The sequence below is a fragment of the Microtus oregoni genome, unplaced genomic scaffold (assembly GCF_018167655.1).
Source record: "Microtus oregoni isolate MIOR12 unplaced genomic scaffold, Mior012 000033F_ref0000390, whole genome shotgun sequence".
Lineage (NCBI taxonomy): Eukaryota > Metazoa > Chordata > Mammalia > Rodentia > Cricetidae > Microtus > Microtus oregoni.
Window position 1 is genome coordinate 4,448,082 of NW_024543092.1, and position 23,862 is coordinate 4,471,943.

Below are 23,862 nucleotides of genomic sequence, written 5' to 3' on the forward strand. Positions count from 1 at the left end.
AGAGAAATGTCCCTGTTTGAAATTAGTGGTTGAGTTAAGGTTCTATGTTTGTTTAGCACATAGAACCAAGTCTGGATTCTCAGGAATGGTGTCTGGTGGCCTTCATTTTCTCTTTCCTCTGTCCCTGTGCCCTGCAGATCCCTGCCCACTCTGGATCATGGTTCAAAGCTCCTGGGGCTTCTGCCCATTTCCTTCTATTCACACTTCGTCTGCTTTGTTTCTTTGTTTCCATTTTGGTCCCTTCTCCACTGGAGAAATTACTCAGCAGCTAACTTGTCACCCACTTCGTGTCTCCTGCCCACTCGCCGGTGTTCCCCAGTGGACCCCGTTTCTTCTCTTTCATTCCTGCTCTGTTCCTGGCCCTAAACCCTTTCCAGCAGCCTTCCATTTTGCTTTATGATAATCATCTTATCAGGACTTACTTTAATAGATCTTTTAAAAGGCACAAATTGGACTCAAACTTACCTTTAATTTATAATTATGCTACCTCCACTTCCTGGGCTCTAGGACTGCTGGCTGGCATCACTGTATCAAACTTTCCTAGTGTTTCTGCATGAGCCTAGGATTTTCTGCACGCTAGGCAAGTGCTTTCTTGGCTGATCTAGAGCCTACCTCTCATTATTATTATTATTAATTATTATTATTTCCATCTTCCCTCCCCCACTTATTTCCGTCTCTGATTTCTATCTCCTCCTTCTCTTTCTCCTCATCTCTCCCCCACTTTCCCTCCCTTCCCCATCTAGTCTTCATCATTACTTACTGTATATAAAGAGCCCTTATCAGCTTATGTGTCACTTATAGTAACTTGTGTTCATCGTTTACAATGAATAAAAGAATTTGTTCGATACTTTATCTTGAATTTGTTCAAATTAATGAGCTGTATCAGTAATAGAATTGGCAATAAGTACTTTATGTGAGTTTTTAACCGAAAACTAGAGTATCACCATAGTTTTATCTTCCTGTTCCTTGAGTTAAAACCTTCAGCAATTTCTTTACATCATTAAAACAACGTAACATAAAACGTATCTCACTGGATAATTTTTAAAAATTATAGCTCATTGAGCAGTTTAATAGAGTTTATGACATGAAAGTCCTTTAGCCTTCTGAACAACTCTAAGCCGATAGTATGTACAGCATGGAAATGTGTGCATCAAATGTATGTTGGTACCCGTGGAGGACACAGTGCGGCGCTGGATCTCCTAGAAGGAGTAAGAGGTAGTGTGAGCCTCCATTTGGGTTTTGGGAACCGAACCTGAGTCTTTTGCAGGAGCAGCAACTGCCCAGCCATCACTCCAGCTCCCCAGTTGGAGTCTTGTCTTGTAGTTAAGTTTTTTTCTAGGGCTTGATCTTCTCAGCCCTTGCGGTTGTCTCTTGTCTGGAGCATCACTGCCCCTCGTTTTTTGCCGTCTATGGGCTGATATGTAGAACTTTTATTTATTGATATTTCAGCTTACCATCATGAACTTTCCCTGTAGTGACAAACCAAAAGTTTAAATTTCCGAAAATCTTTCTTTTTTTAGATCCAAGATTTAAAAATAAAAATGAAAAGAAAGGAGAGGATAGAGTAGTATTCTTGGAGAGGGAAAGGAGAGAAGGTAAGGAAAAAAAACACAGAGACAGATACAGAGGAAGCAAGAGTGCTAGAAAGAGGAGAAATAGTAGTGGGGATAGGAAGGTAAAATGCCAGGAAGAAATTTTATGACTGTGAGCTCACAGGTATGCAGAATTTGTAATTTCTTATTCTCAGTGTTTCTGTTGAGCTTGAAAATATAAAAAGAAAGACCTCATGCCCGAGCAGAGCAAATCTAAAAAGTGCTCTTTCCTGAGAGACTCTCCACTGCAGGCAGATGGAGACTGTGCCTCTGTGTTAAGTGTTATCATAGAGCACCATTAGGTATTGCCATTGTCAAACCAAATTATGTGACTACAGAAACTAGGGAACTGTCTTTAATTTTTATTAGTTCGGTAGATATTTTTGTTATTAGATGATTAGCACATTAATATTAATGGTATTCAAATCCCCCCCCCCCAGGAATAGTTTTAGAAAAATGTCTGGATGAGGTGTCACAGGCCTATATCAAGCTACTTAAGATACTGAGGCAGGGGAATTACAAGTTCAAGGCTAGACTAGGAGAAACACACAGGCTCTGACTTACATAGATAAAACAATTTAGAAGATGTAGCCCAGTAGTAAAATTATCATTGTGTGTAAAACACCCTGGGTTGATCCCAGCACTGAAGGAAGGAAAATTGGTGAGCAGGGCCTGGTGGCTTGTGCTAATAATTTCAGCACTCAGGAAGCTGAGTCAGTAGAATCTCAATTTGGAGCCAACATGAGATACAAAGCCATCTATCTATCTATCTATCTATCTATCTATCTATCTATCATCTATCTATCTTCTATCTATCTATTTTTATCTATGTATTTTTGTATAGCATACTACAATGTATAATATGTAGTATATTAAATATATGTATATATAATACATTGTGGTGTGCTATATAAATGTATAATATGTATTATTATACATTGCACATACTTGCTGAGCCATCTTTCCAGCCTGTCTCTTATATGTATGTATGTATGTATGTATGTATGTATGTATCTAGTTGAATAGCATTACTGACTATATAATATATAATAATATATACATAAAATTGTGGCATGCACACTTTAGAGCCCCTTTAAGATGTGTTTATCACGTTGCTGTAATAATTAGGGGCGGCTGCGGGGCTGTGTCCCCAACACCCCAGCCGCCTGCCCGGCTAGCTTATGCCCCGAAATAATTACACGGACACTGTATTCTTTTAAACACTGCTTGGCCCATTCTCTTCTAGGCTAATTCTCACATATTAATTTAGCCCATTTCTAATCATCTGTGTGTAGCACCCCAAGGTGCGCTTACCGGGGAGATTCTAGCCTAGTCCATCCTGGGTCAGAGCTTCATCCCGGGAGAGGGGCATGGCGTCTCTCTCAGGCGTCTGCTCCCGAGAGGAAAGCGGTCGAGTCTCTGAGCTCACTTCCTCTTCCTCCCAGCTTTCTGTTCTGTTTACTCCTCCCACCTATCCTCTAACCAATAAAATGGGCCAGGGCAGTTCCTTTATTAGCCAATGACCTTCCTCCATCACGTTGCCCTCTGTTTCTAGACCTATTCATAACAAACTTAGAACCAGTTATTTTCCTCCCCCTGAAAGTCACTTCTGAGAGTTTCTTTTTCTCCTCCTCCCCAGTGGAAAAGGTGAAGACCCAGTGGGAGAGCACACAGCATGGAGTGGAGCTGAGGAGGCAGCAGCTGGAAGACATGGTGGTGGACAGCCTGCAGTGGGATGACCACAGGGAAGAGACCGAAGAGCTCATGAGAAAATATGAGGCTCGCTTCTACATGCTTCAGCAGGCCCGGCGCGATCCACTGAGCAAACAGGTTTCCGATAATCAAGTAAGATGCATTGGATAATTTTTGGTGGTGTCATTTGTTAAGATTACTTTTCTTATATTGTTAAGAAAATATATGGCCTCCCATATTTTCCCATGTTCTTAGACATACATGTTGAGGTGTATAGTGAAGCTGTCTAAAGATATGGCAAACCGAAGTACGCATTTATGCAATTAGAGTCATAATTAACATTTATAAAGGAAACCCCATTCAATGACTTTTTTTTTTTTGCTTACTCTGGAGATTATTTCATTTGACTGCTTCTGTAGTGTGCAAGTTAGGTCATAAGTGTGGTTTCTCTAATGTCTGTATTTTATCAGTAGCAGCAAGTAGTGATCAATTTTGTGATCAACTTCATTATAGTGTTGAGAAAATTGAACAGTTGTGATTTAAAGCATGTCATTTAAAAATTTCTACTACAATCATTGAACATTTCTTGTGTTGGACGTGTGGTTACACTTTGGTGTAACATTGTATTTTCTCTTCAGATAGCCTGAAATGAATATGTGTGTTTAGGAAGAACATAGTAATCTAAAAAATGCGGAAACAAATTGAAAACCTGCAAGTAATGCTTTAAATCTCTACACAAGAGCATTTCTCATGGGTATAATTTAAAATCCAACTGGCCAACTCTATTAGTTTCTGAATTACTCTATATGCTTATGGTTCTTGTTGATTGTCCCAAAGTAATAGCAAAGCTTTTGTACATATGACTAGAGGAATCCAATTAAAGCACTGTCACCAGTTTTCCCATCCTCATACCCAGAATGCACTTGGCCATCACGTCTTCAATATCCATGCCTACAGATTTTAAACTGAATACAGTTTTTTTTTTGTTCGCTTGCCATTATTCTGTGAACACATTATTATGACAACTAAATTACAAAGCACTGATGTTGTTTTAACAGCCAGTGGGTCTCAACCTTCCTAATGCTGTGACCCTTTAATACAGTTCCTCCAGTTATGGTGACTCCCACAGCCATAGGATTATTTTTGTTGCTGCTTCATAACTGTAATTTTGTTACTGTTATGACTAGTGATGTAAATATCTGATATGCAACCGCCGTGAAAGGGTCATTAGACGCCACCCAAAGGGGTCACAGACCACAGGGTGAGAACCACTGTTTAAAGCAATACGAGTAACTTCCAGGAGATTCGCGGTATACTGGAGGATGGGCACAGGTTTTTGTGCACACGGTATGCCGTTTCATCTAAGGGACGTGTGTAGATTTGGTATCCATAGGGGGGGAGGGTTTGGGAGCAGTCTTTCACACTTACTGTGCACTTGTGCTCTGCTACCCGAGCGAACATGTGCTTATGTTTCTTCTGAAACCTTCAGGTGGATTTTTATTTTTATTTTTACGATTGCTACAAAAAGCATTACAGGAACTTTCAGCTGTCATTTGGATTTCATGGAAGTATCTTGATCTATTGAGAGACTCTTTCCAGGGCTGAGAAACAGTGATGGCGGCTGCTGCCTGTGGTACCCTGAGTGTCTGTAATGACATTTAGGCAAATGCCTAACAAATCTTGATCCATTTGAACTGTTGTCTTTGCAAACACTCAGAGTGATCCAGGTGTAAAAGACAGGGTGATCAAAGGGTAAGAGGCAGAGTGTTTCACGGTTAAGGTACAGAGTGATCCAGGGGCAAGGGACAGAGGATTTCCACCATGGAAATTGCTGACATCTCTCAAAACACATATAAAACTCAGCTTATTCTAATATGATTCATGTTTTCTGAAAATCTGATATACAATAACAACAACATAAAAATTGAAACTGTCAAATGGCTTGAGGAAGACAGAATGAAGTCAAATGGTTCATCTTTTACTATCTGGTTCTTTGTACCTGATTTCTGAGGCAATTTCTCTTTTAAAGATTTATTTTAATTATTTTTAAGTATGTGTATATGTGTGTTAGGGAGAGTGGGCATGCACACATGAGTGTAGGTGGCTGTGGAAGTCAAAAGAGAGTGTCTTCCTCCAGAAGCTGGAGTTCCAAGCAATTTTTAGTTGACCCGTTGTGGGTGCTAGGAACCAAACTTAGGTCTTCAAGAACAGTGCATACTGAGCCAGCTTTCCAACCCCTCCTCAGGCATTACTTTCCTTCCTTCCTTCCTTCCTTCCTTCCTTCCTTCCTTCCTTCCTTCCTCTACTCTAGAATTAGTCTGATTCAATTCAAAATAATAAACTGGAGACTTTGTCCTCTTATTTGCTTTCTTCTTGTGATTTTTGTGTCTAAAATGTGTTAAAACTTCCCAGGAATACCAGTGTTGTTTATTATTAGTTTCTGAGTGACAAGTACTAACAGCTATGCCTCAACTTACACCTTAGCTGTTGCTTCAAGAACTGGGTTCCGGTGATGGTGTCATCATGGCATTTGATAACGTCCTGCAGAAACTTCTGGAAGAATACAGTAGCGATGATACAAGGAATGTGAAAGAAACCACCGAGTACTTGAAAACATCATGGATCAATCTCAAACAAAGGTAACTTGAAAGTCTTGGCAGGAGCATGTGCATTGCTTACTTGAGAATCCAGTTTCCTTGGCTTTCTCATGGAAACAGACTAAATATGCTAATTATTAGAAGTGTATTTTACTATTTTTTTCTACTTTTAAATTATGATGAACAAAGTACACATTATTATACAGTGTGTGTATTTATATACATTCTTAAAATCGTGCAATGCATTTTTCTTTAAATAAACCTTGCTAGTAATTTTTTAAAAATTTCTTATGCCACTTTGTATTATTTAGGATAGATTTTGCAGTTCTCCGGGTATGGAACACAGGTAGTTGTAACTACTTCAGGCTGGTATTAGTATTAATTGCTACTATAATAGCATGTGATATTTTGCTGGGCCATCCTCAGATGAGGAGCAGACACCTCGATTTACCACCTGACCTCTGAAACAATCTAAGTGCAGAGTTTTGGTTAATTTATTGTCTTTTTTCCCCATCCTTGTTGTCTAGGCAGCATGCCTAGAACAACCTGAAACAACACGTGCTTGTAAGAGAGATTCATCTTGTAGGGTGTGGGAAAGCATAAGTAGTAGTTAGCATTTTTTCTGATTGCGTGTTTATGTCCATCATCGGTTAAAAAGTATTAATTTTATACATCATACTGGCAGTGCCTGTATATAAGTGAAATTATGGTTTCCCAAACATCTTTTCTAGGCTATTACGATTTTCTGGAAATAATTTTGATATCAAACTATGCTTATTTTGCAGTGGATGAATTTGATATCAGAATGCTTTGTGATGTAGTTATTTCAATAATTTTTTGGTAACTCAACATGGAAAAACTTTTGTCTCTAGATTTATTTCTCTCTCTCTCTCTCTCTCTCTCTCTCTCTCTCTCTCTCTCTCTCTCTCTGTGTGTGTGTGTGTGTGTGTGTGTGTGTCTGTGTGTGTGTGTGTGTGTGTACTCATGGGTGCTCCTGCATTGGTGTAGAAGTCAGAGCACAATGTAGAGAAGTTGGTTCTCACAATCTACCGCATGTATTCTGAAGATTGAACTCAGGATTTTAGGCTTGGTGCAAAGCACTGAACCCACCTAGTTGGACTTCTAGGTGTCATTTTTAGTTAGATTTTATAGTGGTTCTGCAAACTCTGTGGAGAAGATTATAAAGGAAGAGCATGAGCATGCATGTGTGTTAGGCTCTGATGGGAGAACATGAACATGTGTGTATGTTAGACTATGATGGGAGAGCATGAACGTGTGTGTATGTTAGACTATGATGGGAGAGCATGAACATGTGTGTATGTTAGACTATGATGGGAGAGCATGAACATGTGTGTATGTTAGACTATGATGGGAGAACATGAACATGTGTGTATGTTAGACTACAAGAGGAGAGCATGGGCATGCATGAGTGCTAGACTACAAGGGGAGAGCATGGGCATGCATGTGTGTTAGACTACAAGGCGAGAACACAAACATGCATGTGTGTTTGACTCTGAGGGAGAGCATGGGCGTGCTTGTGTGTTAGACTACAAGGGGAGAGCATGGGCGTGCTTGTGTGTTAGACTACAAGGCGAGAACACGAACATGCATGTGTGTTTGACTCTGAGGGAGAGCATGGGCGTGCTTGTGTGTTAGACTACAAGGGGAGAGCATGGGCATGCATGAGTGCTAGACTACAAGGGGAGAGCATGGGCATGCATGAGTGCTAGACTACAAGGGGAGAGCATGGGCATGCATGTGTGTTAGACTACAAGGCGAGAACACGAACATGCATGTGTGTTTGACTCTGAGGGAGAGCATGGGCGTGCTTGTGTGTTAGACTACAAGGGGAGAGCATGGGCATGCATGTGTGTTAGATATATACTCAGGTTCCAGATAGAGGCCTCGACAAATACACAACTTTGTGAAAAGTTGAAGCTGAATGGCTGTAATCTTGATATGTTTAGCAGCATAGTGTTCTCACACTATGACACATGGTTTGGATGATCTTGTAACTAAGATAGGGAGGAAGGTGAACTGAAAACAGCAGTGAGAGAGATAATTCTTGAAGCTGTTTTATCTGTGAGCAGAAATTTCATGAGTAAGAAACATCTTTGTTTTTATTATCAACAACCTCCCCCTTCACATACACAGAAAAGGTGACCACTCACTTTGGGATGTGCAGTCTGCTTTGTTTAAGGCTTCTCTTGCCTTTACTTTGTAGATACCGTCAGACAACCCACGGCTGCAGTGAAATTAGATGGAGGAGGCGATGAAAAATGAATTTTATTCCAAGGTCATCTTTCCTTCCTCAAAGTGGAGATGGCCGCAGAGCCCCAGTTCTGTTGTAGTTGCAAGGACTGGTTCTGCTTTATTCTTGTTCTATATTATTTTAGAAGGAAGAAATCACTAATGTGTATTTAGACATGATTTAGATAATAATGGTATTTATACTGTTGGGGAAATACAGCAAAACTGTGGCTCAGAGGTTCCTTCCCTAGTGAAGGCTAGGGCTTCTATATTGAAATTCTGTGTGTTTCAAATCTTTATCCTAAATAGACATCTCTCAGGATATATAAACCTTTCCTTACTTTCTCAGGCAAGGTAGAAGGTTATATTAGCCTTCTTTTGGGTTCTTGACATTGTTGCTATAAAGACAGACTGAGAGGTTTCACAGTCACTTTAGGCCAGGGTTTTTGACTTTTAATATTATTTCCCAGAAGATGCTCCCCTACCCTGAAATTTTAATTAATTAATGGATTATTTCGGAGGTAGAGTTTTGCTAACATAGCTGAACTTGCCATGTAGCTCAGGCTATGATCAAACTTTCAGTCTTCCTCATCATCTTTGAACTTTTTATTAACAGCAGAATATACTCTCTGTCTGCCTGCATTTCATACACTTAAGCTTTAGAGTCAGACAGAAAAGGAGTAAGTTTTTCTACCCCTGCTCTGGGGTTAGATCCACTTACCACCTCCTTTGAGAACCGGTGGGCTAACCTCACACTCCCAGGTTCAATGAAGTCAAATGCTGTGTTCAAAGTCATGCAGAACAGACAAATGATACTTGTTAAGACTAAAGGGTGGCAGTGCTACCCATGCTCTTCATTCTGAAGCATGGGTGGAAATCTTAAAGAGTTACCGTCCCTTGTGAGTGTCCTCCATGGTGTTAGTATGTAGATCAGGGTGTCCTTTCATTGTCTTTCCCTGTAGTAAGCACTACACACCAACACCACTCTTCTATAAGTCTCCTACAAGTTTTAAGAGACCGGAAGAGTCTTAATCAGCATTACATTGGCTGTAAATGGAAGCACAGGGATGGTAAACAGTTCCTCAGGGTCACACAGCTCGTTCAACACAGCTGGGATTAGAATTCGGGCCCTTTTGCTTATACAGCCAGGCTTTTTCTTTAGCAAGGGTTTAATTTTTCTTCTTTGTTATCAGAATGTCAGCTATTGGTAGTGAATGCTCGCTCTGTGCCCTGGCTCCTCAGATCTGTCTGTGATTCTATTTACCGCTTCTTATCTGCTCGGTGTGTAGAGAGCAGATGAGATGAAAGATATGAGAGCTTCTGCGGCTGATATAGCAACCTCCGGTTCAGGACCGTGCCACTCTGATGGCCCCGACAGGCTTTTGTTGTCGTTTCCTCTCACTTCACAGCTGTATTCTGAATACATATCATTGTCAGCAGAATTCTGCAGAGGTGAAGGGTGTTGCACTTGCATAGGCAATAATGTTAGTGACTGTAATGTGTGAAGTTTAATCTCAGCTTTCAGTGGCAATGTTTGGTATGAATTGAAATCAACCATCCACACTTAAAGGCCCTCATTCCTTTATCTTCAATGTCAAAATCCCAATAACATAAAGCTGTCCTTTGATGTGTGTGCCTTTCTTTCTTTCTTTTTTCTTTTTTGAGGATATTTCTTATAGTCTTTATGTAGCTCAGTGTGAATGGCTTCCTAGAAGTATTAGTATGTTTGATTGCTTCCTTTAACCTCCCTGAAGATAATCTGTGATATAGATACATTAATTTCTAATGCACAAAAATTCTTAGTTTTTTTTTGCTTTGCTTTTTAATGGCAGTTCTGTAATTCTTTATTGCAAATTTAGATAGTTGAAATGTGTTTGTACAAAGCTAAGTATCCCTTATCTGAAATGCTTGGGACTAGATGTGGTTTGAATTTGGAGACATGTAGGACAGATATAGGAGATGATGCTCAAATCTAAATTTGAAATTTATTGTGTTTTAAATGTTCCTTGTAAGTTGGGGGGTGTAGCATGTGTGAGGTCTTGTATCATTCCAGTACTGTAATTAATTAATAAAACTTCATATGTACCTTGTACTTGTTACCTGAAGGTAATTTGTATAACGTGTTAAGTAGTTTTAAGAAATGAAACAGAATTTTCCACTGTGGCATCATGTTAGTAATCTAAATATATACATATAAGTATGTCTAAATATGTATATATTTAGATTTTAAAGCATTTTAGGATTTGGTTTAGTAATAGTCAATTTTTAGCAAATTATGGAGTGTAGATGCCTAATTTGGGTCTGAATGGTGTTTATCTCTACTTTTAGGCTCTGCATAGATAAAAGTTCTTTTATGTGTGTGTATATACACATACATATATGCATATATATGTGTATATATATTGATGTATATAGGCATGTATATGAATATACATAGAATTATCCATGCTGAAGGATTGTAAATGGAATCAGGTATTGGAACTATGGAATCTCTCCTTGTCCTTACTCCACAAGGTCCTGTTCCCCTCTGCTTATTATAAGGCATTTCCAGGATGGTACAGAAGGAACAGAGAGCCCGGGGTGAGGTATCTGACAGTCCTTGGTTAAAGTCCCACCATATGCATCTGTCATCTGTGAGAACCCTGAGCAAAGCCTATGTCATCTCACTGACTTTCGCTTTCCCTGCCTCTAAAGCAGAGACCATGTCTGATGCATAGGATTACTGTGACATTAAAAGTCACATATAAAAGTTCTCAGTGTCTGGTCTATTCTCCAAAATATGTCGCCTAGACTACTGCCATGCTGCTGTGTCTTTCTTTTTTTTTTTTTTAAAGATTTATTTATTTATTATGTATACAGTGTTCTGTCTGAATGTATACCTGCAGGCCAGAAGAGGGCATCAGATCTCATTACAGATGGTTTTGAGCCACCATGTGGTTGCTGGGAATTGAACTCATGACCTCTGGAAGAGCAGTCAGTGTTCTCAACCGCTGAGCCATCTCTCCAGCCCTGCTGTGTCTTTCTTGCAAGCTCTCACACGTTGTGTGCTTTGTGTGGTTGATGTACAGAAAGTGAAGCCTGTAGCTGCTTGTTTGTCATTCTGAATGGTTTCTACTGATCCCAATGATAAAGTGCTGGATTATCTGCCTTAACGGATGCATTAGTGATACACTCAGTCTTTATTAGCAGATGAAACTTTTCTAAAAATCCAATTATCTTGGTTAGTGAAATCATCATGCTTGCTTAATTTATGTTGTAGTCAAGTGCTTTGTGCTAAAGCACAAATCTAATAATCCTGGGAAGAAAAGGGTAGAAAACTTTAAAGTCTGCTCTTTGATGAGGGAAGCCTTGCATACAGTTCAAACCGATGAGCGGAATAACTTTATGTTCTTCTTTTGAGATGATACTGTCTTTTTCATTAATACATGTGGACTGGATGTAGATTACAAGGATTGGCAGATGTTTTATGAACTCTGAAAATTGAGTCTGTGGGCTGGGGATGTAGCTCTGTTGTTAGAGGGCTTGTCTAGTATGCATAGAGCCCTGGGTTCGATTCTCAAGTACTGCATAAATTGGGTATGATAACCATGACCTGTGATCTTAGTACTCAAGAGATAGGGGCAAAGACATCAGGGAATCAAGAACATCCTCCTTTACACAGGGGGTTTGAGGCAGTCTGGAACATATGAGACTCAGAAATAAAAAGATTGGATTTATTAGACCTCAGGCCACGATCGCTTTCCCAGTGTGTTTTGTTGCATATCCCAAAGCTTCTAATTTACTTCCCTTTCTCAGTTAGTGCTTGCTTATCATCTCTGTATATTAAGTATAAAGGATGCATTCTTCTCAAGCATGGATTGTTCTTTAGCTTGGCCAATACCTTTTAAGAGTGGTCATTTAAAGATATGCTGGGGTTACTGCTTATACCTAACTTTGGTAAGGCTCAACCACTGAGCTCATAAAATGAGCAACTGTCACTCTCAAGTGTAGGTCGCTTTTTTTCCTTCTTGGTTGGTCACCAGTATGAGGTTCAGAAATTTGGATCAATCAACTTGTTTTATCATCTTGGAAGATGACTTCTTTTCTTCTGGTCACATTTAGTTTTCAGTCTGTTTCTTTTATTTATGTCACTAGCATTTAGACAAGTGTAAAAGTTATATTCTTCTGTAACTTTTCTGTCCCATTATTTAATATTCCACGTATTATTTTTCTGCCCTAGAACAGGCAAAGCCTTCATGAACACCATTTGTGGTGCATACTGAGATAGCTCCTATGTTCACTTTCAATCAGACTTCTACATGCAGACATTTTTCTCAGTTCTGTATCAACTACAAGAGTCATTGTCTTTTCCTTCATTTGTGTTTTTATTCCTGCAGTGAATTAATCATTTAATTAAAGAACTATTCATTAGCCTCTAGCTGGCCAGGCTCTATGAGAGTCCCAGAGAAACAACCTTAACTATACTTGTACCTGCCTCCACAAACCTTATATTCTATAAGGGGAACCATGTAGTATGGGAGAAGTTGGAGGGGCAGTAATTATAGGAGGTTGTTTGAGAGTTATATATAACGTCAGTGATGCAGTGTACGGACAGGACTTAGGAAGGTTGGGCAAACATAATAAAGCAAACATCAGAGGCGATATTGAAGCTACTTCTGAGGGTTAAGAAAAGCTGAAGAAAGTTCCAGAATAAATAGCAACTGTAAAAGTCATCAGGCCTGAGATGTGAGGGGAGGCAGGGCAGGGGCCAGATATGAAGTTTGTAAATCACAGGATTTCCATGGCATGCGTGCAATGGGGAGCTCTTGGGGTACCAAGTACGGGAGCGACACTGTTTGTATTGATGAAGATTTAGTCTGTGTGAGTCTCACTTTGAGACTAGTTCACTGGCGTAAAGGGATAATTGTGAAGAGCAGAAAGGAAGTGATTGCTGGGTCTGATTTCGAAATGGGGACAGTGCTGGCTGCTGTGATCCAGCCATGGATACTGTCGGCTCCACCTGTGCGTTGGATATTGCTTTGGTGAATGAGCTTTGTGGTTTGATACAGTGGGAGTAATAAAAGATTGAATTTTATAACAGTTATTGATCCCTGACCTGGGGGACAATGCAGGCTTGGGGAGGAAACCAATATGGAGGTGAGAAAGTGCAAACAATTCATCGAAACATTTTCTGAGACATTTTCTATGAGGAGGGACTACCAGATGGGACAGGAACAGGGAGGAATGGAAGGCGTGGTAATTCTGTGCTCAAGCATCCCAACTTCCATGAAGGTCAGATGAGGGCTTGACCTGAGGGGACTGAGGCACAGGGGAGCTGAATGATTGTATAGTAGGAGCTCTGGGGCTTGATGGAAGATGCCTTTGGAAGGTAGACTGGGACATGTTGGGGAAGATATGGAATGGTAGAGTATCAGTTGATTAATGAAGACAAACGTGAGTAGTGATCTAGTTTAAATAAATAAGTGAGTAAATAAAAAAGTATAGAGAGACACAACTTCTCATGGAAGTGTCTGGGTGCTCTCATATTCATCCTCTCTCTCTCTCTCTCTCTCTCTCTCTCTCTCTCCTCTCTCTCTCTCTCTCCCCCTCTCTCCTCTCTCCTCTCTCCTCTCTCTCTCCCTCTCCCTCCCTCCCCCTCCCTCCCCCTCCCTCTCTCTCTCTCTCTCTCTCTCTCTCTCTCTCTCTCTCTCTCTCTCTCAGATAGCTGCTCTGATGTGTTAACTATGCATCATGAGTTGGAGGCAGTTGGAGGCAGGGGCTCTTCAGCCTCTTAAGTGGTCTAGTATTAATATCTAAGCACACAGTCTCCTCAAGTCCCACGGAATGGATTGTGAAATGCCTTAGGACTCCGTCTCTGTGTAGCATGGACTGGTCACTGGAAGAGCACAGGGCATTTCAGCAATGCTCACTGTTCACGTTGAGAGCTCTTTTTCCCATAGTATGTATTTCAGAAAAAGGTTAACTTTGTTTTCAAGGGAATAAAATCTTAAGAAATCATTTCACTCTAATTTTCCTGCCTGCCACTCAGGATGGTGCTACCATTGTCTACTCAGAAAGAGATAAATTCATTTAAGTCTTATACCACTGCAGAGGTCATCTTTTAAAACATCAAAATTAGCAACACACATCTTTCCTAAACATGCCTGCTGTTTGTAAGAAAGACCCATAGTTGTAAGAATATTCTCTTTGACCAATTATGAGCAATACAAAACCTTCATTGTACAGTATATTATCTTTTATAGCTTAAAAATATCAAATATTGCCTAACATCTTTAGGATGACATTTCCAAAAGCCTGCTATGTGGGTGGCCATATTTTGTTACAAAATGGCTATCGGCTTATGCTATAGACTAGCGCAACAAGTTTTATTACAGATATCATGTGAAAGCTAAGAGTTGATATTTTAGAAAATCCTAGTTCCCTTTAATATAAGCTACCACAAGTGTGTCACCATGGATGTCCTTCCAACTTCTATATGAAGCTTTTTCTGTTTCCTTTGTGTCCTGTAGTCACTTATTCCTTTTGTTTGAAGCATAAAAATATTTTAGCTAAATTCCCCTTTTGTAGACTTCAAATGTTATTTTACATGTTTTCAGCCTATCCTTTTTTTTTTTTGATTTTGTAGGTTTATAGATTTTTAAAAAGTCCCTGCCTTTGTCTTCCAAACAAACATTTCGTAAAGTTGAAACCTTTCTTCTGATCATAATATATTCCTTCCCCTATATCCATCATCAACTCTTTCTCAGGATTTCCTCTACTTCTTTCTGGTCTTATTTTAGACTCAGCAAATTGAGAGTTGGAATTAGGACCTGAGCTTGATTGCCCAGAACCTATGTTTCTTAAAAAAAAAAAAAAAAAAAAAATAGTCAGACATGGTGGTATGTACTTGTAATCCCAGGGCTGGGAGGCAGAGATAGGCAGATCCCTGGGGCTCAGTTGCCAGCCAGGGTAGCTTGCATGGCAAGTTCCAGGCCTCTGACAGACTGTGTCAAAAAAAAAAAAGGTAGATGGTGTCTCAGGAATGACATCAGAGTTTGTCCTTTAGCTTCTGCACACACATGTGCATCTGTGCACACGCACATATGTTCCCTGGACACCCAGATGAATATGAGTTCAGTACCAGAAGTGGTCATAGGAGCCTTGGGATCAATGGATCGATGCTGATGCCTCTCAGACTCCTTGCTGTCTGCACTCTGTTCATGTTTTCACCAGTAACCATCCATGGACAAGCAGAGACTCCTTAATTCTGTGGAATCTGTAGCGAGCATGTGGGCAGCGATGGATGAACTCCTACATTAGCTTTTGCCATCTTTAGCAATGGATGACACAGTTTGAACAGGACCCCCGGAGTGTCTGCAATGGCTCTCTTGCTCATCTGCAGCCCAAGCTCTTCATTTTAGGGATGGAAGAAATAAAGCAAAGATTTTAAATGATTTACCCTAAGCCATGTCCCTGGGAAATGACAGAGGAGGCAAAATTAGGTTCTTCTGAGGGTAGCCTACAAGGCGTATTAAAGGTCATTTCTTAGCTTGTCTGGTTAATTGTGTGTATATATTTCTGAACCTCTAATTTTCATCTTATTTTTCTTATGATGAATCACCCATAGTTTCTTGGAAATGGATAAATGATTTTTATCATACCCAGTATACCACACTAGCATTGGATCTAATTTTAGAAGTAGAAATTTAATAAACTAGGAGGGACTTAACTGAGCTGCATTCTACTAGAAATTTTATATAAATTATATTAACTTCAAAAATCAGAACACAAAGTGACATATGTATGCGAACTGTGATAATTGGTTTTTGGTTACAGGAATCAGGACGGTGCATGCAGTAGGCAAGCGTTCTACCCCCGAGCTTATCCTCCACTGTGATTCATTATAATAACAGAAAATCATTTAGACTTCTATAAGTAGAGTTTAAATTTCAACGTTCTTTGTTACATTTAAAAAGTTTATTTTTATGCGTATGTGTGGTATATGCCTGTGTGTGTGTGTGTGTGTGTGTGTGTGTGTGTGTGTCCCATCTATGTTCTTGTGGAGGCCAGAGGAGAACATCAGAAGTCTTTCTGTCTTGTTCTCTGTCTTATTCCCTTGAGTCAGGGTCTCACAGAACTTTTTGTTTGTTTGTTTTATCTGAAGTTAATATTTATGTTGGTTTTGAATGTGTAATTTTCTTGTTCCTCTTGCTAATTTCTTCTTGCATCTTTTCAGTAGCGCAACAGTGTAATTTTCTACAAAGTTTACCATGTTGAGCAATCTGTCACTTCTAATATCTTTACCTTGAAGGTGTTTCTCTGGCAGCCATGCTTTCTGAGCCTGTTAGTACCCACCACACTGAGTATGTCTATTCTTTTTCTCTCAGTGTGCAATTTCTTTTTTTGGATCTTATGGTTTGGTTTTCCCCTTTTTAGGATTTGTTGAGTTAACACAGCATTTTCAGAGCAATCAGAATGGCCACACACTCTCTTCTCTCTGATCGCTTTTCTCATCATCAAAGAGCCCGTTGGTATTTTCTGGTGTTGGGGAATCTTGTTTCTTTGGTTCTAGAATCTTCCTCCTTCATGAAATGTAAAGTTTTATGTAGTCTATAACTCGAAGTCTCCAGGAAAATGGTGCTTGGGAACAAATCTCAAAGGTGTATTATGGCCAGATGGGTTGCTTGTGAATGTCATAATTCTTTATTAAGGACTCGATGAATGTGGAACTATAGAAACCTACTTCTGCCTGTAGGTTATAGAGTAAGTGGACAGATCAGAAATCTCTGTATATTGTAAAAGTGTAGTGTGATATTTGATCAGAATCTAAGGACCTTTCTAGAACATACGTGATTATTTTCGATATAAAGTGGCTCACTGACCTTTTATAAACCCAGTATGAGGAGACATAAGAAGGAGTAGCCTAGAAGACACAGGCTCTAAACTTTAAAAGATAGGTATGATTTTGTTAATGGAGATGATGGGAAGGACACTTTAATATGGATATAAAATTTTTAGATGATCATACCATCAATAATATTCTAGAAGGAACTGAGACATATTCCATGGACGTAAAGAGAATGTGAGGGAAAAATAGAGGATAAAGTTGGGAAAAGAAATTGTTTATAAATTATAGGGGACATCACATTCCAAGATAGGCAATTTGGGCTTATTTCCTAGACAAATGTGACTGTAGGAACTTTGGGGAGTGAATGATGGTATGATTATGTCGTCCCAGATTATGTCACGTGAGTGGATTCACTGGAGTTTTTGTATCTGGCTTCTTTCACTTAGCAGTGTGTATTTGAGAGCCTGGCCATGTCACTGAACATCGTTTGTCTCGGTGTCTGAGTCATAGTCTATTGCTTGTATAGACCGTTCCTGTTCGGGTTGTTTGTGGTCCTAGGGGATAAGTCATTTGCTTTTACTCTCTTTGAGTTTATCTGCTTTAGAGATTCCCCTGAAGTGGGAAAATCTTTATTTCCCACTTCCGTTTGTGGATTCCTTCTCTTACGTAATGTTTCTGTGGTATGGGTATGTTAGCTTGCTTATTGGGACTTTTTTCTTTTTGATTTTATGATTGAGTAATTGTTCATGTATTGCTGTATGATATTCCATTGATCAGTTCTTCCTTCATAGGATGAGCGGTGATGTTTCCGTATTCTGAATAATGATGTTCTAAACATTTGTGTGTGAGGCTTTGTATGAACATACAGTTCCAGTTTTCCTGGGTCTAAATGAAAAGGACTGAAATTGTTGGTGCCCAATTTTTAAAATTAAGATTTATTTTAGGTTTGTGTGTGTGTGTATCAGTCTGTCATCAGTCTGCCTGTCTGCATAGGGGCCTAGATAGAAATTGTATTGATTGTATCCGTTGGAGTTAGAATTATAGGCACATGTGGACTTGTTACTTGCTGGGATCCAAATTCCCATCCTCATGATTGTACATTAAGTACTACTAATCATGGATTGGTCCATCTTTCCAGCCCAGCACCTATTTAAAAAAACAATTTGTCTGAGAAGCTTTGAGGTATATAATGTTTTAAATGTTGACTATATAAGTATGTGTCTTTTCCAATTTGAGTAACTCCCAGTGCTCTAGTTTTGATGTAGAACTAATGAAACATTCATAAAAGTTTATCTGTCCAGTGTCTTCTAAATATTAATAAATATTAAATTAATGTTACTAAATATTATTATGGTATTAAATATATTAAATCAAATATTATTAAATCAACTTGTATTTACTTGGATTATTAGTAAGTGCCAAAAGTTAATATTGTCTTTGTAGTGTTAGGGATTGTCGCCAGAGCCTTGTAAATATTAGGCAAGTGCTTTATCATTGAGCTGCACACATTAGTTCTTACGTTTATTAAATATTTAAGTATTTAAATCTTAAATATTTCTTTTGATTTGTTCCTTCCCATTTAGTCAGTGATATATGAATATGTATTGATATTGCATTTTAATTGACATCCCTTTTATGGAAGCCCATAGATAAGGTATAAATCTATAAGAGACTATATTACTGTACAAATATGATATATAAAATGTAGGCCTAATTATTTGATGGTATGGGTGTGCTTTGTTAATATTTCTAGGTCTCTGTGTCCATATCTCACAAATCACTTAAGATTTCCTTAAGGATACCCACAGGTGAAGAAACTGCAGAGTTACATTTGATGATTTAAAGGGTGGCAGTTCCTCTGAGGCTAGCTGTTAATTTTGTCTTACATACAGATAATGTGTGATGTTACCTTGTAAGTCACAGAACTGTATCTGCCTCATTGTTTCTTTTAGCATCACTGACAGACAGAGTGCCTTGGAGGCCGAGCTGCGGACAGTGCAGACTTCTCGTAGAGACTTGGAGAACTTGACCAAGTGGCTTCAGGAAGCAGAAACCACAGTGAATGTGTTGTCAGATGCCTCTCAGCGGGAGAATGCTCTTCAGGACAGCATCTTGGCCAGGCAGCTCAGACAGCAGATGCTGGTAAGTGTGTGGGAAGTCACGGGCAACAATCCCCTACTGAATCCGTGTGTCCACCTCTATGGACATTGATTGCTGTTCCAAGGTGAGGCTGTCCACTCATTCAGGTATGGAATCCATGCCATCCTGTGAATAACTGACTTCTTGGGTATGATCTACAGAAAATTTTATACTTAATTTCAGAGTAAAGATTCACCTTGTTTTATGGAAGTATTGATTGTGTATGTAGAGGTAGAGACTCAAGGTTGCTTGGTCTTCTGTCATTTTAAGCCCTTGTACCATTAGTGTTATTGAATACAAAATTATAAGGGCATTTCCCCTTCATCTGAAAGGGGAATTATTATAAGGTATTTTATTATTATTATACTTACAATACATAGATAAAATATTCACTTCATTTGTAATACACTTACTATAAGTACTTGCAGTAGAAATTTCTAATCTCTGTGACTCATTTAGAGACCTTAGGCTCAAAGGCATAATATTTTCTTTATAACCATGATTACATACATAGTCTAAGGTTCAAATCTCATTCTAAGAAATCTGATAATATTAAAGCTTTTCTTTAAAACAAATTTGCATGAAATTTTATGAAGTATGCCAAAATCTCTCTGCGAACTCCAAGTACTGCCACTTCTGTGCTGAGTCTCCTTCCCTTATCTTGGCTATGTGGATTGACCTCTTCTTGTAAATCGCAGATAAACCTTCTCAACTACAACTTAGTTCAAAAGTTCATTCCACGGGGGTGTCTCCTGTGTGCCACAGCTGTAAATTGCATTCCTTCTCTATGCTGGGAATTGTTTGCAAACACATGGACTCCTCATGTTAACTACCGTTTACTGATAGTCCATCCTGATAATGACGGACATGCCTTCCATTGCCATTTCATGCATGATTTTTCCTGCCCTAGTTGGTTGCACAGTTCTTTGGTGATGGAGATGCTGTTCTTGTTTACACAGTGTTCCAGGAATGGATCCTGAGTAAATATGCTTGACTCTGACTTCTACAGTTGAGTTCAGCACTGTTAACCATTTTTGAATCTATTCTTGGGGGATGTTTTTCTTTTGAAACATCTAAAAGATCCTATTGTAATATATTGTCAAATAGGTGGGCCTGGAGGCTCTCTTAGAACCATTATTCTTAAAGTTGTAGTTCTTGCGGGACCCCTAGCAGAGTGTGGGGTTGTTGCTGACTCTCGTGCCTGCTCTTGAAACCCTTTTCTTCCTACCGGGTTGCCCCATCCAGCCTTGCTGTGCGGTTATGTGCCTAGTCTTATTGTAACTCGTTATGCTATGCTCGGTTGATATCCCTGGGAGGCCTGTTCTTCTCTAAAGGAAAATGGTAGAGGAGTTGATCTGAGGATGAGAGGGGGTGGTGGATGCAAGGGAGGAGTGGATGGAGAGGAAACTGCTGATGGGATGTAATATATGGGAAAGGAATAAAGTATTTTCTAAGTTAGAAATAATTGTCATTCAAAGTGTTAAAACACGAGTGCTGGGACTACAATGCCTCTATCCGCACAAATAAAACACACACACACACACACACACACACACTGAAGTTAAAAAAAACCTCCTTTAAAGCAAACCTGTATATAACTTCTACATAAGTTATATATACAAACATATATATATATATATATATATATATATATATATATATATATGTATATACACAAACTTATATATAACTCACCGGTAAGGGTGAAGACTGTTATTGTCTCATAGTGAGATTAATAAGTGTTGGAGCCTGGGAAGACGGGATTAGTGGTCAAAGCATTTGCTACAAAAGGCATAAGGACCCGAGTTTGGATCCCTTGTAATCATGTGAAAGTCCCAGTGGATATAGCCAGATGGTCTCGTGCTGTGTCTGTAGTCCAAGTTGTAGGTAAGAGGGTGGAGACAGGTGGTCCCAGGGGCTCAGTGGCTGGCAAATCTACCCCAAACTCAACTCCAGCTTAAGTAAGAGATCATGTTCCAGAAAATGAACAACAGCGTGTATGAGGAAGACATCTGAGGTCAGCCTGTCACCCACACATTCATGGATGGACAGGTGCACAGACTCATGCACACAAAGGCACCCCCTGCCAGCACCAATAAAGTTTTAAAAAGAAAGGAAAAGCAAATATCAAGGAGAATCATCTGCTTGCCTATTGCTTATTCATTGCACACTGTGTTTGTGGCTTCGTGGTGAGTGCGGCCATGAAAGCAGCGGCATGAAATGTGCTCTTTTGTCTCGTCCTCTGCATCCTCAGAATGCGACCATTAACCTAAGTTACTAAACTCCTTTGAGATCATCTGGGTTTTAGGAGGCATTCGTAGGTACTCAGTGTGGGTAAATCCAGACTATATGGCTTTGACGATTTAAGCAGCTGTAAGTCTGAGCTACACATGTTCACAGATATTTATGTGGTGGCGTTAATTTCAGTGCTATTTAGACGGTGCGCTCCAGTAAGCAACAACGTATGGGGAGGAAAGGAGGTTCCAGATGACTCCTGCTAATGACAACCACCAGCAGAACACAGATCCTTTGCGGAGTCGAATGATGTTTTCTCACACATTTTCTCTTAGGATATATTCTTTTCACCACTCCAGCTCCTCTCAATATTTAATGAATATTCAAGCTATGGGAGAAATAAATTTAAATAGAAATGGTAGGAATCTTTTAAATAAAAATAACTAAGCCGGGGATTACTTGTCGTATGGCAAACGGTGGCAAGCCAAGAGGCTGCCAGCTAAAATATGAAAAGGTACTGTAATCGCCTCTCAGAAATCATTGGATATTGATAAAAGGTCTGTTTGGGTTCGTGTGAAGGAGGCTCTTTGCTAACAGCCGAGCCGGATGTCTCTTTATCTGGAGATAAATGTGCATTTGTCTGTTTTCAGGATGTCTCACATTTACTGGTTTCCACCTTTTGCTCCTCTCCTGGATGCTCTTACTTTACAGCTCCCCGAAATACTTGCGCGGCTTCGTTTTTGATACCTTACAGGTGCATGGTTGCTAGAGACTTAGTGCCTTTGAACTAAGCATTTCTGAAACAAAGGAATTTTATTTTTCCTGTGGTCTTGTATATTATTACTATTTGGGTGAGTGATTTCAAGTGGAAATTGGTTCAGAAATGGAAAGGTGTGTGAAGAAACCAGAGAAGACCTGAAATCATGAAGTAAATTTGCTGGCGTTGAGCTACTGATAGTGGTGAGCCACCTGAGATTTCTGTGTAAGATGTGGTGATTACTTCCGTGTATTTGTGCTGTATCATCAGGGGATGGATAGCTCTATCTCGTCATCTGTCTATCTATCTATCTATCTATCTATCTATCTATCTATCATCTATCTATCATCTATCTATCTATCTATCTATCTATCTATCTATCTATCTATCATCTATCTATCTATCTATCTATCTATCTATCTATCTATCTATCATTTGTCCTGAGATGACATCATATTCACTGTTGATATTTGATTCATGTCTGTGCTAACCAAATGTAAAGCCACAGCTGTGTTCACTGAAGATACAGTATATACCATGTTCAGTTTAAAGATGATCCTGGATATATTTTAATAAAGAAGGGCTTGGGAGCATAATAAGAGATGAAGACTTTCTGGGCCTATGATTTGCAGCATGCAATTTCTGTTAAAGACAGGCTATCATTTGGATTCTTGTATTTATATTTTGGATTTTCTTCTTGGCAGAGGTTTTTCAGCATAAGAAAACTTGCTATTGGGGACTTGAAGGAAAGAGAATCACCTCCAGAGGTGAGCAGTACATGTAGGGCCTTGGGTACCTGGCTATGTATTTTATGTTTAATCTGCTGCTGATGGGCAATATCATACAGGGGATTGAACAAGATAGGGAAGGGTTAAAGTCTCTGAGCTATAGTAATCTAGCTGATAGCAGTGTTAGGAACGAATTTGTACTCACTCTGTGACAGAAACAACACCAGAAGTGATAGTAACTACAGAAACAGCATGGTCATGAGTCTAAGGCCATGTTGGGAAGGGAGTGAAGCCAAGATTGCATGTGGTGATCCAGGGTGAGGTTGGGATCATAGGAGAAGAAGAAGGTGTCAGAACAAATGTGAAGGGATGGCAAGTCCTCTTTTGATTAAACTGCAATGAAATGTTTGAGAAGTATTCAGGAGAAGGGGCCAGATCTGGCTGTTTATTTATTTACTTACCTGTTTATTTATTTATTGCTTTTTTAAAGATAAGCTGTTGTTGATTTTAAAACCAACTTATTAGTTGGCACATTCATCTTAGTCTTCATAGCCCTGGTCTAGGACAAACATTATTTTAATTGCATTTTTAACTTAAGCTCTGAATTTTAGTGTTATCGCTCCCTTGAAAAACATTGATTTTTTTTTTCTGGATAAACATCTGGGTCCTTGTGGCCTTGTAGAGTGGGTATGAAAATGGGAGACTTTGTGGTTTAGCATCTGTCCTGTGTTTGCCTGGTTTTCCTCTTCTGTCTCGTAGAAGAAGGCTTCTCAGATCCTCCAGCTCTTTCCTTGCACCCACCAGTGTGCTTGTGGGGTAAACACCCATTTTACCTGCTGGCTCTAGGACAGGAATTATACAAGTGAAGCATTCCCAATGAAACAACCCGAAACCAAGACACTCGAAAATCCATAAGTTGTTGAATGCTGACCCTATATCCCAGGGAAGAATTCCACATCATGACATTTTGTTCCATGCACAGAATCAGTAATAGTATTATAAAAATAATCCTCGGGGTTGGTGCATAAGGCGTGTGTGAAAAGCC

At 39.4% G+C, this 23,862-nt stretch overlaps 1 protein-coding gene across 3 annotated transcripts in view; it reads left to right on the forward strand.

Moving 5' to 3' along the window:
- Window positions 1-23,862, forward strand: part of Utrn (utrophin) — a 519,634-nt gene that overhangs the window by 242,585 nt on the left and 253,187 nt on the right. For all 3 annotated transcript variants that reach the window (XM_041680416.1, XM_041680414.1, XM_041680415.1), the window contains exons 49-51: window positions 3,232-3,437; window positions 5,769-5,923; window positions 18,911-19,100. In XM_041680416.1, coding sequence (XP_041536350.1) covers window positions 3,232-3,437; window positions 5,769-5,923; window positions 18,911-19,100 — 551 coding nt within the window. The remainder of the gene's footprint in view (window positions 1-3,231; window positions 3,438-5,768; window positions 5,924-18,910; window positions 19,101-23,862) is intronic.